The sequence below is a fragment of the Magallana gigas genome, chromosome 1 (assembly GCF_963853765.1).
Source record: "Magallana gigas chromosome 1, xbMagGiga1.1, whole genome shotgun sequence".
Lineage (NCBI taxonomy): Eukaryota > Metazoa > Mollusca > Bivalvia > Ostreida > Ostreidae > Magallana > Magallana gigas.
In genome coordinates, this window is record NC_088853.1 from 16,656,334 (window position 1) to 16,672,360 (window position 16,027).

At 31.9% G+C, this 16,027-nt stretch overlaps 1 protein-coding gene across 6 annotated transcripts in view; it reads left to right on the plus strand.

The window, feature by feature from the left end:
* The window catches only part of LOC105332910 (intermembrane lipid transfer protein VPS13A), an 84,133-nt gene extending 75,001 nt beyond the window's left edge, over positions 1–9,132 (plus strand). For all 6 annotated transcript variants that reach the window (XM_066084313.1, XM_066084317.1, XM_066084333.1 and 3 more), the window contains 8 exons: positions 160–323; positions 627–708; positions 851–938; positions 1,974–2,088; positions 3,313–3,416; positions 5,406–5,529; positions 5,746–5,832; positions 6,402–9,132. In XM_066084313.1, coding sequence (XP_065940385.1) covers positions 160–323; positions 627–708; positions 851–938; positions 1,974–2,088; positions 3,313–3,416; positions 5,406–5,529; positions 5,746–5,832; positions 6,402–6,446 — 809 coding nt within the window. In that variant the 3' untranslated portion in view covers positions 6,447–9,132. The remainder of the gene's footprint in view (positions 1–159; positions 324–626; positions 709–850; positions 939–1,973; positions 2,089–3,312; positions 3,417–5,405; positions 5,530–5,745; positions 5,833–6,401) is intronic.
* The last annotated feature ends 6,895 nt before the right edge of the window (positions 9,133–16,027 follow it).

A 16,027-nucleotide genomic window follows, 5' to 3' on the forward strand; every position in this document is an offset into this window, starting at 1 on the left:
CATTGGCAAGATTTTCAAAACTTGCATTATTTAGATATAATTGAGAAATAAAGTTTTGTTTTCTTGAAAAAGATCTTAACTTGTCCAATTGCTTACAGTTTTTGAGCTCAAACAAATTTCCTTCAATGTACAATGTTTTTCCTGTTCTTCTGTTCATAGGTGGCGCTGCAGGAGCAGTTTCACGAATCACCGGTACGATCGGCAAGGGACTAGCAGCGCTGACATTTGACGATGAGTATCAGAAGAAGAGGAGAGAGGGACTGAATAAAAAACCAGCCAACATCGGAGAGGGGTTCGCCAGGGGAGGGAAAGGACTTGTCATGGTCAGTATAGAAATAGATATTCTATGTGGGAGAAGAATCACCTCAAAATGAGAAAGGCCCTTTCAGTAAAAATTTAAGGAAACTTAGGGAGAAGTAAAGTTACATTATAGTCAGGGAAAGCACATGGGAATAGAGCAGGTTCCATGCAATATTTTGATATATTTAGTATTAATTCAATAACCATGATAAAATGATTTAGACAAAAGGAAATGGTTATTTTTAATTTTTCTGAAAGAATTCCATTGTGGATTTATGTTGTTATGAACTTGTACATTGTCTGAAAGAAAAATTGTTTTTTGGCAGGGAGTTTTTGATGGAGTTACAGGAATTGTCCGAAAACCAATAGAGGGCGCTCAGAAGGAAGGTGTGGAAGGTTTCTTCAAAGGTACGAACACTCTGAACATTACTGTCATTGAAAACCAACTTTAATAATCATGTTTGTTGAAATGTTTGCCAGATTCTCATTGATGTGAATATTTCTTGCCAGCATTCAAATCTTAGTTTTATCTTGGAGTTACCTGTTTCAGGGATCGGGAAAGGCCTGGTTGGCGTGGTAACCAGACCGACCAGTGGGGTGATAGATTTTGCCAGCAGCTCCTTCGAAGGAATCAAGAGGTAGGCAGAGAATAGAGCCTAAAAATATGTGCCACTATATAAATAGTGCCTGTTTAGGAGGGTGGCAATGGTTTTCTCCGGGTTTCAATTTCAACTGTCACCCTCCCAAACAGGTACTATTTGTTTTATTATACTGAATGTCTCATTTAGAGAAAATTTTACTCCTTCATATGGAAAAAGGCGAACCGTACGCGCATGATTTTCGCGCATGTAAAATTCGTAATGTTACAAATTGTTACATGCGCGAAAATTATGCGCGTACGGTTCGCTGTAGAATTCACGTTATTCCTATACAAAAGCTGTAAAATTTTCTTAAAAATTAAGACATTCAGTATAACAAAATAAATAGTGCCTGTTTGGGAGGATAAAAGTTGAAATTGACACCCCTCGAAAACCATTGTCAACCTCCGCTTCGCCTCGGTTGTCAATGGTTTTCTCCGGCTGTCAATTTCAACTGTTACCCTCCCAAACAGGCACTATTTATATAATGTTAACCGTTGCTAAGTGCGTTGCTAACGCTGAGGGTAATTCAACGGATTATGAACTGCGTCTTAACCAATCAGATTTCAGTATTTAACATGAAAGTATAACAAAATGAATTGTTACATGCTCGTAATTTTTGCACGTACGGTTCACCATAGAATTCACGCAATTTCCATATGAAGGAGTAAAATTTTCTCTAAATGAGACATTCAGTATAATAAGATAAATAGTACCTGTTTGGGAGGGTGACAGTTGAAATTGACACCCGGAGAGAACCATTGCCACCCTGTCAATTTCAACTGTTACCCTCCCAAACAGGTACTATTTATATAGTGTTACCTCATTGCCAAGTGTGTTGCTAATGCTGAGGGTAGTGGAATGAATTATCCACTGTGTCTAAACCAATCGGATAAAACAACGTAGGATATGTGTCCTTTCTGATGTAATTTATTTCAACAAATAAAATATTATTTTCTTATCAAACAAATGCATTGATTATACCCCATGTATTAATTCCGATGAAAAACTTGAAACCTTTCTTTTATTTTACAGAATTGCAGAACTGTCAGATGACGTAGGAAGACTACGTCCCCCTAGACGATTTCACTCAGACAAAATAATTCGTCCGTACAGTCTCGTCGAGGCCTCAGGATACGCCATTTTACAGGTAAACTTCAAATTGATCTCTTCCATTTTGAATATTTAGTCTAGATATGAAAATCATGTAACTGTTTAATTGTTGTTGACAATTTCAGCCAGCTGTGAAGCTCTGTTTTTTAGAATGCTGAATATAAGTGTTGAGAAAATTTGTACATGTATAATCTACACAGTTTTGTTTTATTGAGTCCACATAAAAAAAACAATTTTAATATGGATTCATTAGAAGGTGGCCTTATCACAATTACACAGAAATTAAATAGTAGAGTTTTAAAGTGCATCATTAAGTTATCGCTTTTGTTCTCCTTTGCAGACCACGCAGTTTGTTAGTATTTTCAAAAATTTTAAAGATTTTATTACTTATTATGAATTCTTTGGGCTAGTGTTTTCATGGTGGTTTCCTCTCACTTTATGTTCTACATTTACTTTTTTAGTATTGTTGCAGGAAGTGTTTCAGTTTTTCACCATATAACTTTTATGTATGTCCGTTATTCCTTGATTCTGTGCACACTTTTATTTAACTGTAATGTTTTGACTTATTATAAGTTGATTATGTTTCCATGCATGATTGGCATTGATTGCAAGCAGATAATTGGAAACTGATATCTTTTTCATTTAAATGAGCACCACAAGTTTACTTAACTTTTCAGAATAAAGTTTTCTCAGCTATCTTCTTTCTCTACATCATGATGGTATGAAATTTTGCCTTATTTTTGTCTTTCTCCGAGAAAACTTGACCAATGAATTGCCTGTATAGGATTGTATGGATTCTGATGGTCATGCAATCATTTTGAAAAAAAAAAAAGTGAAAGTATTTTTTGGACTCATTGATATTTCTGAGCTTCTATGTTTTATTCTTTTATGTCACAGTACAGTATATTAAGAATATCAAGATCTCACTAGATATTTAATATTGTCCCAAAAGTACAAAACTTTCTGCAAAACTTTCGCGGATTGAGAAAAATGTCATTGTTCTCACTAAAAGTTGTGAAAAGCACCCCTTGCAGATTTTGAAATCTCACTATTATTTTTCTGATAATGAATACACAATATGAAATTAAACGTTTAGAGTTTATTATATTATATATTTTTCCATGGGATTTGTTGTAAAAAGACAGAATGATCATGGAATTCCGTCCTTGAGTAAAATAAGGAATTAACAGTAAATGTGGAAAATAACAATGATCAACTTGTGTTGTGGTTAGTTAAATTGATAGAAGTTTTGTTGTTGTAGGAAACAGAGAAGGGGAAGTTTGCTGGAACAGATGAATACATGGCTCATTCTGTGATCATTGGAGACAGCAAGTCCACCAAGAGTGTTCTACTAGTTACAGACAGGTAATCTTGGTATTACAATAATGTATTTATATTACATAACAGAAGGTCCACCAAGAGTGTTCTACTAGTTACTGACAGGTAACCTTGGTATTACAATGATGTAATTACATTACATAACAGCAAGTCCACCAAGAGTGTTCTACTAGTAACTGACAGGTAACCTTGGTATTACAATGATGTAATTACATTACATAACAGCAAGTCCACCAAGAGTGTTCTACTAGTTACAGACAGGTAATCTTGGTATTACAATAATGTAATTACATTACATAACAGCAAGTCCACCAAGAGTGTTCTACTAGTAACTGACAGGTAACCTTGGTATTACAATGATGTAATTACATTACATAACAGCAAGTCCACCAAGAGTGTTCTACTAGTTACTGACAGGTAACCTTGGTATTACAATGATGTAATTACATTACATAACAGCAAGTCCACCAAGAGTGTTCTACTAGTAACTGACAGGTAACCTTGGTATTACAATGATGTAATTACATTACATAACAGCAAGTCCACCAAGAGTGTTCTACTAGTTACAGACAGGTAATCTTGGTATTACAATAATGTAATTACATTACATAACAGCAAGTCCACCAAGAGTGTTCTACTAGTAACTGACAGGTAACCTTGGTATTACAATGATGTAATTACATTACATAACAGCAAGTCCACCAAGAGTGTTCTACTAGTTACAGGTAATCTTGGTATTACAATGATGTAATTACATTACATAACAGAAGGTCCACCAAGAGTGTTCTACTAGTTATAGACACTGGCAGGTAAGTTTGATATTAAAATAATGTAATTACCTTATATGACAGCAAGACCACTAAAAGTGTTCTACTAGTAACAAACAGGTAACCTTGGTATTACAATGATGTAATTACATTACATAACAGCACGTCCACCAAGAGTGTTCTACTAGTTACTGACAGGTAACCTTGGTATTACAATGATGTAATTACATTACATTACAGCAAGTCCACCAAGAGTGTTCTACTAGTAACTGACAGGTAACCTTGGTATTACAATGATGTAAATACATTACATAACAGCAAGTCCACCAAGAGTGTTCTACTAGTTACAGACAGGTAATCTTGGTATTACAATAATGTAATTACATTACATAACAGCAAGTCCACCAAGAGTGTTCTACTAGTAACTGACAGGTAACCTTGGTATTACAATGATGTAATTACATTACATAACAGCAAGTCCACCAAGAGTGTTCTACTAGTTACAGACAGGTAATCTTGGTATTACAATGATGTAATTACATTATATAACAGCAAGTCCACCAAGAGTGTTCTACTAGTTATAGACACTGGCAGGTAAGTTTGATATTAAAATAATGTAATTACCTTATATGACAGCAAGACCACTAAAAGTGTTCTACTAGTAACAAACAGGTAACCATGATTTTACTGTGATGTAATTACATTATATGACAGCAATTCCACCAGGAGTGTACAACTAGTAACTTACAGGTAACCATGATATTACAATATTATATGATTACATCCCATGACAGCAATATTACAAAGAGTGTCCTACTAGTAACTGACAGGTAAATTTGCCATTGCTTAATATGCAATAGCGGTATGAAATACAAAGCAATGTAACCTAGGAATAACGTTTGTAATACATTTTATGTAACTTCATGGCAGTAATTTCAAATGTTTTTGAAAAGATTATACAGAGAGGGTCTTAATGGTATAATATTATGTTATGTGATTTCAATATCATTCTGATATGATAAGTATTTCATATCAGCATCATATGGGAGGAAATTGCCAAATGAATGTATTAATTAATTTTGCATTCATAGTCCATTGGTGATCTCATTTCATTTAAGTATAGTGTGTCATTGATTCAATCTTTTAAAAATTACATCATTGTGCAAGTATTTGACACTTGTAGACAACAAGATGCTGAATCAAGTGAGCTCATGTCTCTTGTTTAAAAGACTTTGTATTCCATTTTCAGACGAGTTATCTACGCCAACAAAGGTGACATCTTTGGACACTGGGATGCAGAGTGGTCACACACATGGAGTGATCTAAAAGAAAAACCAAAGAGATCTGCCAAAGGAGTGGAGTTCCTGTTAAAGGTGAGGGCTAAGTACTGTCACACAGAACATTAGGAAAGCTGGATGGTCATTGCCATTATTTAAACTATTTGAACCTCCTGAATAGGAGAGCTTTGTATACATATACATGTGAAATCCAAAACTTTTTTCTTCACAGCCAAAAAAAAAAAAATATATGGCTAAACATTTAATACTTTTTTCATCCCCAAATTTATATTGAATATTTTGTATTTCAAGGATGACAAAAAGAAAAAGTTCCCTTTCTCCCTGGGAGGATCTGCCAAAAAGATCGAAGTTCATATCCCTGATCCCAAGAGAGCAGAGGTAAAAATGGGTCTTTATTGAATATTAATTGATCACTGTCACAATGGTTTTGTCAATAATTGTTGAACTCATAAACTCATTGATTTCATTGTTGAGTTGATTCATGTCATCAATTAGTGGATTTCTGTGTTGATTCACAAAAATCAATCATTATGTCAAACATTTTAAAAATTATAGACAGTAAGAATTGTCCATCAATTAACTTGAAGTTATCATTGAAACTTTCAACTCAACTAAATTAACCAAAATTCATGTCAACAAACGTATGAAATCATAGTTAGTGTAAGTCTAAGTGAAAATCCTTTGTTCTGATAAATGTTATAGTTATACTACCCCCTGTTTTATTTTCACCCATTTTGCCCTCGTTTAAGAAAAAAATTTAAGACTGGGCGAATTTAAAACAGTTAAATTTCTTAATTACCGTCTTAATTAGGAAGGGTAAATCTATCATATTCTGTGTATAGGTAAATTTAAGAAGGGCAAAGTCATTTGCAATTGTAGAAGGGGGAAGAAAAAACATGAGGCAAAATTAACCCAGTGTACTGTATTTGTTTACTTTCTGATTACAGTGGCTGGTTGGGAAAATATCAGAAGCAATGGAAATAAGACACTGAAAATTGTTACAGAAACTCCATTCATCTTCGTGTGTTACAAGGAGTTGTTGAATCATAATAGGATAAAAATTTCTACATTGTGTTGTTGCGCTTTCATTGACTATTGAGAAGTAAAACCACATATGCATTTACATGTAATATAATTGTAAAATATTATATATACTGAGTGCAATCTTTGTGTTTTAGCACTGTAGAAATGATGTCAAGATGTAATGTGATTTGTTATGAAATATACTTTATTTCCCTGTTTTTTGCATACCATTAAGCCATTTTCAGTTTTAAAAACAGCTTTAAATTGAAAATATGAATGATGTATATGGAATTCATCATTATCATTTTCTTTTAATTCAAATCGGTAAGGTTAATTGTAGGATGTTCAAACATTATGACAAATGTTTGTCATTAATATTGTGTTGCTCTAGACTATTGATAATACAATACTAAATTAATATTACAGTAGTTTGGTTGTAGTAATGCTATATAAGTTAGATATCAGTTCTAACATATGAATACTGTAAGAAAATATTCATTTGTCAGTAAGTTTTAGTGCTATTCAATGACAATTCACCTATACTCTGTTACATATGACACAAGTGCCATCTGGTCAATATTATGACAATGCTATGTCAGGACCTAACTTATTCAGATGTCTCAAAACTGTTTAAATTATAACTTAATTAGAGATATCAATACAATATTTAGATTAGGTGGTACTACCGGTATGTAGACAATATGGAAGTGATATATCAGAGTTATATTTGTCAATAGGAAAGCAATATCATGAAAATATTATAATATTTAAACTATTTCAATTCAATTGACGTATTTTATCTAACTAAGCTCATTCATGTCAATATTATCTTGTTTATATGTTAATATACATTCATTCAATATTATCTTGCTATGTTGTTTTCAAATGTAAACAGTACATCATTCAGTACATCAGTAATAGATTTATACTATATGCACGCAGCTTAAAAAATGTCTAAGAAAGTACGTGTACTGAAGTTTATTTTAGACAATGTTTATCTTTTGTTTCTATTTTATCCTACACAACTATAGATATTGATTGATGTGTATGTTTAAAAAAAAAGGAGTTTAAGATATAATTCTATTTAATATATATATTGTATGTATTGCGTTATATTGTAGGAATGTTAAATTATCACTTATTTATAGATATACCTTAGTTGTTCATTAAATGCCAATTTTTACTTTATTTCAAAAAACAAATACTAGGAATTGATTTATGAGCTTAATATGTCTTTATGACAGTTTCCCTTGGCTTTTTTCCATGAACTAACATTCCCCGTTTCAGTTTTATTTTGCATTTGAATGAGTTAAGATAAACACTGATAGTAAGCATTTTATTTAACATGTTCATGTCCATATGTTGTATGATTTTACAACAGTTATTTTTGTGTGATATTTACAGGCAAGTGATATAGCAATATATTTACAGGGTTAAGGAGATGCTTTGTAGATCAAGAACGGTTACTCTAGCATGGAGTTTGATCATTATATCATCATAAAGTAATATGCACTAATTTTTCACAAGAACGTTTATAACTTCTTAAATTTAATCATTAACTATTTACTGGTTATATGCATTTAGGTATGTAGTGTCCAGCTTAGAGACGTATAAGACATTATTTCACCCCAAACCGATTGTGACTTTGAAAAAAAAATATTTGTCTTTTTAGTAAATAAACGTGACTGTGCATTTAGACACGTAGTGTGGGCTAAGTTGTAAAGATTAACGCAGTTTGGGTTACTGTTAGATTTGCATTTGGATACTAGTATATTAGCGATATGTTTATATATGTGTTTGTTGTTTATGAAATTAATTGTTATCTGTTCTCCATTTTATACTCTTGCCGAAACATTCATGCGTTTATTTTTAGTGTTTGTTGCTTAAAAATGTATGTTTCAATTTGTTTTGTATTTGCATTTTTCTTTAAGAAAACACTTTTTTTTAGTTTTAACTTCATTGTTACTTTTGTATTTAATATTTAGAGTTTAATATAATTAACAAAATTCACAATCCATTTTGATAAATCAAGCCTAGAATCGCCTTTGATTAAAAAGCTATGCTTTGGCAAAAAAGGACAATTTGAATTTTGAACTGCCTGCGTTGGAAACAAAAGGGAAGGGGTATGGTTCAAACATTTGTCTGACAACCCATCTCAACCCCTAAACACAAATTATTACAACCTAGCCATTCAGCCTCTTGACTAGATTTGTTGTTTATTTCTTTAAGAATTGATGGGTTGAAATGTTCTTGTAGAGTTTGATCATCATGCATTGGATGTGATGGTTTTGTTGTTAGAATTCCGTTGTTTATTTTGTAGCCATAATAAGACACCCACGCAAATAATTCAAAAAGTCGCGCGTGATTTCACGTGCAAAAAACACGGTGAAACCACACACGAAAATAATTTATGAGTTTATTTATCATCAATTACATGTTAAAACGAGTGATAACAATGCGATATTTGTTTTTTTTTAAACCGTTCCCCGTGGAAGTTGCACACGATTTGATATAATTATGCATGATAATATACCTATATAGTACATGATTGTATGGTATATTTGCGTGAGAATCACGCGTGACTTATTTGTGTGTAGTAGTGCTTCCTCTTCTAATGTATCCTTGAAGTGCAATAAAAACTAATAAACTCACGAAGCTGTTCTGATGTTGTACCCCCTCTTCAAAGTGCAGCCTGTTATCTTTTTAAATTTATTAGCGTTTATTCCTCTATTAAACACGAATCTGGTATAAGCAACCAGAGTTATTATTCGGATTTTATTAGTTTTAAACATAATGCACATTTTGCGTTTCACGTCTCAAAACCACCATGAGATTGCGTTTATAACTCCATAATGGCGTCAGTTACCGTCCCTACAATAACTTACAGAAATGATGTCAATTCCCAGTTCTGTACGTACCCAAATTTTTTGTGACAGATTTTACGGACTTTTTGGGACATTAAACGGAATTGCAGAACAAGAAAAGAACAAACACATACGGAAGCGCGTTCGTGCTACGTAAGAGAAATATTGTATATGGCATCCACAACATACATGTATATCTGCATTGCGGCCGCGTTATAATTATCTGGCGGTCACTTGGTAGCTTGAATGTCGCCTGGTAGCTTGAACGTTTGTTAATTCTATTATATTGAATGTCTTAATTTTTTTTAAAAAACAATCTGCTTACGTGAATTCTACGGCGATCGCGAACTGTACGCGCATAATTTATGCGTATATAACAGTTCGTTGTGTTACCCGTTGCGAAGTGTGTTGCTAACGCCGAGGGTACTGTAAATTCCTTATATTACGCGAGGACATAATTCCGCGACCCCACTGTTTTGTATCAAATCGCGAGAATAGAAAATTGCGAACGCGGAACATATATCTATATAATTTCTTATACACGTAGTTTCCAACTCTCAGAAAGTAAGTGCGAGATTTTAGAATCGCTTCTCGCGATTTTACGCTAATAGAAATTCCTCGCGTTTATTTAGGAATTTACAGTAATATATTACGGATTATCAACTGCGCATATACATGTACCAATCAGATTTCATTATTTAACATGAAAGTATAAAAATATAAAATAAATAAATAATGCTTGTTTGAGAGGGCTAGAGATGAAATTGATATCCACGAGAAAACCATTGTCAACCGCGTTGGCAAAACAATTTTATGGTTTAAAAAGGAATTAGGGCCAGTGAGTTGAAAAGCCCTTGAGTAATATCGAAACCGAAGGTACACGTAATTCATCCAACAAATAAAATTGCGATTCAATGTAAATGTTTACCTATTAAATATTATATTAAACAAATTTGATACTGAAAATATTCATTGCTCAAAACAAAAAATGTTCAGCAAGATGACTATAATCAAGAAGTTGTTAGAGAAATCTGGGAAGTTTTCAATATTTTTGATTCTGTACAATTGAAGGATCAACGAGGGTTCTATCCGGTTTTTCTTCTTCTTTGGGTGATGTATATTATGTTTATGATGGCAGATCTGGAAAGTAATCTGAATGTTGAAATATTATGAAGAAAAATGAAAAACAGTGAAGGGGTAGTTTGCATGCCTTACTTTTTGTAAAAAGTTTTCTTTGGAATGCACCAAGTGTGGTACAGTGCGTCAGTCCTCATTGCTCACATTATATGCCAGTGCAAGCCGAAGAAAGACAAAATATAGACATGTACATATATACTATATAGAGACATGTACATGTATACTATATACTAGTAGGCTGTTGACACTTATTTATTTCGCGACCACCACTTGGGTGGTATGCGATAAACTCCCATGTTGTGACGTAATATAGTCTGTCCCAAGATATTCATGCTGCACATTTTGACGATTTTTTTATAAAAAAAAAAATATATATATATATATACATACCTGTGAGAGAAGTGCAATTGAAATCGACGAAATAGAAAATTTCCAAGATATCTTCATTGACACATTATCGTTTTTCACTCATAAAAACTCACAGAAACGAAAACCGATTTCTTACGGAGATTTATAATTGGGAATGTTAACATGTTAAGAGGCTGTCCAAGCAAAATTCAGGCAGGGCTTTGCACATGCTACGTCTTGGATTTCAGAAAAAAATTGTGTATCACTTCATTTTAACATGATTGTAATACGTGAGAAAAAAAAAATTCATTGTATCCCTAACTAGGCAGAAAAATGTCTATTTTTGAATTTGGAACATGTTTAGTGCAAAAAGGTCACAGAAGTTGTAAAAATATTGTGAAGTTTGATAAGTTGTAAAACTACTTAATTCAATAAAAACTTTTTAAAAATCATATTATATAGTTTAAACACACTTAACACTCTAACTTAGACTGCTTTTTAAGTATAAATATATTTCAAACAAAAATATATTCCTTATCAAAGTTGGTGCATATTTTGTAAACAAGAATTCTGGTATTTTTATGTTAATTTGAAATTTCAATAAAATCCAATACATTTTCATGAAAGGAAAAAATGAGGCATCTTTATAAACCTGAGTAATGAAATTTTGAGAAACAAAAATAAATTCAGTGGGAACAGCATTAGTCTCATAGAAGCAGTTGCACAAAATTACCCATTTTTAACATTGAAAATCAAGTTTTTCCATGCATAACATGTTATTATTATTGTAAAAAGACAGTGAGTGACAAAGTTCATGTCACAAATATTGACTATATTTTAATACATGCTTATATCTTTATAATAGAAATGCTTTATGATGAAAGAAATATTGATCACTCATCAAAAACCAACATTTTTCATATTTTTAAGTGCAAAAAGGTCATTTTGACAAAAATGTTGAAAACCGAGTTTAAGTCTGCTAAAACTATTCACAACTGAAAAAAAATGAGCTGAACGTTTCACTATTTGGATGGTCTAATATACATTCAAATTATTTTAAGGGTTTTCACTATTTAATGAAGTACATAAATTTGAGAATAAGGATTCATAATGTGTTAATCACTGATTAAGGAATATTAATTAATGTAGTGTAAAACTGAATGTATTTTTCAAATTCAATGTATTTGTGTGTTTTCAATAAGTATTAACTAAAAGATTTTTCTTGAAATGGTAATAAACTTGGTGGGATAATAATATTGAAGCCGTATTAGCTTAAATAAAGAAGATTTTTTTTTATTAAATTGTGCGAAAAGGTCAAATCCAATTTATCATTGGTATACTACTGAATTTGAGTAAAAATTAACATAAACAGACTGGTATACAACAATTATTTAGTCAGACTAAGTCCACAATGAATCTAGCAGAAAAGTCAGACATCACAACCCACCCCTACCCCCATTTTTGGATCCCCCATACTAATCCATTTTTCAATCTATGTATGATGAGCAGCTAAAATATACATGGGACAGTATGTTTTGTGACACCCCTCTCCTTTTAAACCCTATTTCCAAATCAAATCCATGGTCACATGAGAATCAGTGTACCGTTTTTAAACTGTATTTTTTCTCTTTTTTAAAATGTATTTCTAAATTACTCAGCTGACTAACTTTGAAGCATGTTGTACATATCTAAATAAATAAGCAGTGCACAAGAGTGAAAGAATACATTTCATTTACATATATCAATGCTATGTTTTGACAATTTACTTGGACGGTTTTATTTTATATTATAATATTGCTAAGTGATGTCAGTTTTTGCATGTTAACAGTGGATACTGTTGTACTGATTAATATATTTAATTGTATTTACTCAAGATATTGAGATCTCTTTACATACAAATTAACTAGGCTAGTATAAATTACTTTCATAGTATGGTATTATTGTACGGCTGCGAAATTTGGGGCTTTGAAAATCTAGATATTATTGAACGTGTACATCTGAAATTTTTGAAAACAGTACTTAATTTAAGAAGCACAACACCGAATTTTATGATATATGGAGAAACAGGGCGCTACCCGTTGTATATTAATGTTTATACAAGAATAATTACATATTGGGGGAAAATGCTAATAAGCCCCGAGAACAAAATTGTATATACAGTGTACAGATACTTATTTTCACAACATTTTAATAGCGATTGTAAAAGCCGATGGATTGATTGTATTCAAAGAATTTTGAACATGTGCGGGCTACAATATGTCTGGCAGAACCATAATTTTGTCAATATAGAATGGTTATCTGCTACTGTAAACCAAAGATTAAAAGACCAATTTATGCAAATATGGTCAAATGATATAAATTGTTCTTCCAGAGGCCAAGTGTATAAAATTTTAAAACCATATTTTGGCCTTGAGAAGTATCTTGATATTTTACCTGTAAAACTAAGAAAAAAATTCATTAAATTTCGTACATCAAACCATCGTTTTCCTGTAGAGACAGGCAGATGGTATAACATTCCTTTGAATGAGAGGTTATGTCTTTTGTGTAATAAAGGTCTTATTGGAGATGAATTTCATTATATTTTAGAATGTTCGGCACTAGAAGAAATAAGGAAAAAATACATAAACACAAAATATTGGAAAAGACCAAATTTTTTTAAGTTTTCTGAACTCATGACTAATTGCAATTGTAAATCGCTAAGAGAATTATGTGTATTTATTTCAAAAATTTTTGATGCTGTCTGCTCCTCTTAGTTGTTTTCCTATTATGATCCTTTATACTAAAATCTAATATGAGTAGTGATTCTAGTCTGTTCTTTTTTATTTATATTTTTTCCCTGTATGAAAATGTACCTGTTTGTCTGCACCTCTGACGATTTGTATTTGTATGTATTATATATATGTTCCTCTTATACCAAATTATTTGGTCTGAGTGAATAAACTGAACTTGAACTTGATAGCAAACAACCATAATAGATGAAGATATCAAACTAATAATAACATTAAAATTAAATTAGTTATCTTTAGAAAGTGTGCGGTAGCAATTTGGAATAAATAAACAGAGAATAAACTCATGCAAGATAAAAATTTATTGAGCATTTAAAAAAAATGCTAATCGATAACATGTACATACAGTGCATGATGTACATGTATGAAGACAGTTCATTCAACTTCTCTCTCTCTCCCTCTCTCTCTCTCTCTCTCATGTGGTCAATCCGGCAAACTTCAAAGCATCTTATTTTAGTCTTGTTTGCATCCTTTATTCATTGAAGATAAATATGCAGATGATTAAATAGTGAAACAGAAATTCCAAGTGATATCTTCTGGAAATTCAACGACTCCTTAGGAAAATATTAGTTATTTAAATGAATGTTGCCATTAATATAATAACATGCAAATCTAGTTTGTTTATCTGCCATCAAAATATATCCTTTCAAATTACTGCTTCACATAAATCCCTGAACTCTCTTCTTGATCTTCTTTCTTATCTGGCACACTTTCACAGTTCCAGGAATATCATGTTTACCCATGATATCAGATGATGGAAAAGTCATCCAGATCCATCATGCTAAGCAACTTGATAGGTTTTTTTTTTCTTTCAGCAATCTTTAGGTTGTTTTTTATCTATGTTTTATCCAAGTTTAAATATAGAAGGACAGTATTTTCCTGAAGAATATTCCATTTTGCACATCTCTAAAAAAATAAAAATAGAGAAACACATGATAAAACAAATCCATGTACCCTCAAGTGTTAAGATCTTAAAATTGATAATAAATATTGTGGAACACATACAGAGATTCCATGTCATGTTCAGATTAGCATTAGCAAAACTAATATCATACTGTTGTGTGAAATTGTTTATTTACATTTCTTGTCACATGTCAGATATGTACTCTGACCGATTGCCAAGTCAATAGCTGCTGTGTTAAATAATATTGGTGTGCTAAAAAAAAAACCCATATTTTCTGCAGTGTATGTAATATAATAAACTTGTCATTTCATTACATTTTTTTCACTTTTTAACAAAGCAGTGTTTTTCAATTACGAAAATTGAAGAGATGAAGATTTAAGACTTAATTGACCTATCAAAGGAAAAAAAAAGTACTCCACTTCTCAAAACAATCCTATCTAAAAATTTTATAGGATATTTTCCCAATGTTAACCACATGAAAAACTCTATGATTATTGTTGTACTTTCTTTTTACAAAGATTTATTCATGGCATGCAAATCAAATGCGCAAGTAAACATCTGATATTAAATAATATAAGTAAGAATGTTCTCTCTCTCTCTCTCTCTCTCTATCTCTCTCTCTCTCTCTATCTCCACTATGCATATTATTTACCTGACCCCTCTGTAACTACCCGTTTGTCAAGAAATAACTTCCTCTGTCGTCATCAGGTGAACACCTCTTGCTTTTTTTCTTTGAGGTGTGGATGTGTACATCAATGTACCCATAGCTGCATAGTTTGTCGGCCGACTTGTTGAACATGTTGAAATTCGTCTGGTAACAGTAATTCATCTCAGTTTCAATAAAAGGTTCGGGGTGCTTACTATTATTGGCGACCTGATTTAACTTCCAATGGTATTTTAGAGACAACTTCACCAAATCACCGAAAAACAATCTCTGACAGCATGCTGTGCACAGACGTTAGCGGCGGCCATCTTTGTTTACACTGGTTTCGAAATATACCCGCACTGAATATTTTTTTAAAATATATTTCAGCGTTAAAAAAATATTATGTCTATCATAAACAGTTCAACTGAATTTATGTGAATTATTTATAGTTGAAAATGTATTGCTTTTATTTTTTTTCTTAGGTTTTTAAGCCTCCAAATATTCATTTGGCAAGGGAGGTTACTGAAATTATCGATGATTGACAAAATATACCTGTCTACAATTTTTTAACGCAAGCTTTTCCCACTCATTTTATTTTATCAATATAGAGTCAAAATATTTTTCTCATTTATAAAAAACACAAACCCTCACCAATAACAATGTATTGGATTTTAAAGCTCACAGTTTGGTACATGGTTTCAATGATTTATATAAGAGAATGAAATATATATCTTCCCGTCCGAAAAACCACTTAAATTATTTTTTCAAACAAATCATCATTATTGTGGGTCAAAAGAGAATACAAAGAAACTTTTTATAAGAGAAAACAAAAAATTCGTGAAAATCGATGTGCAACGTTTTCTTA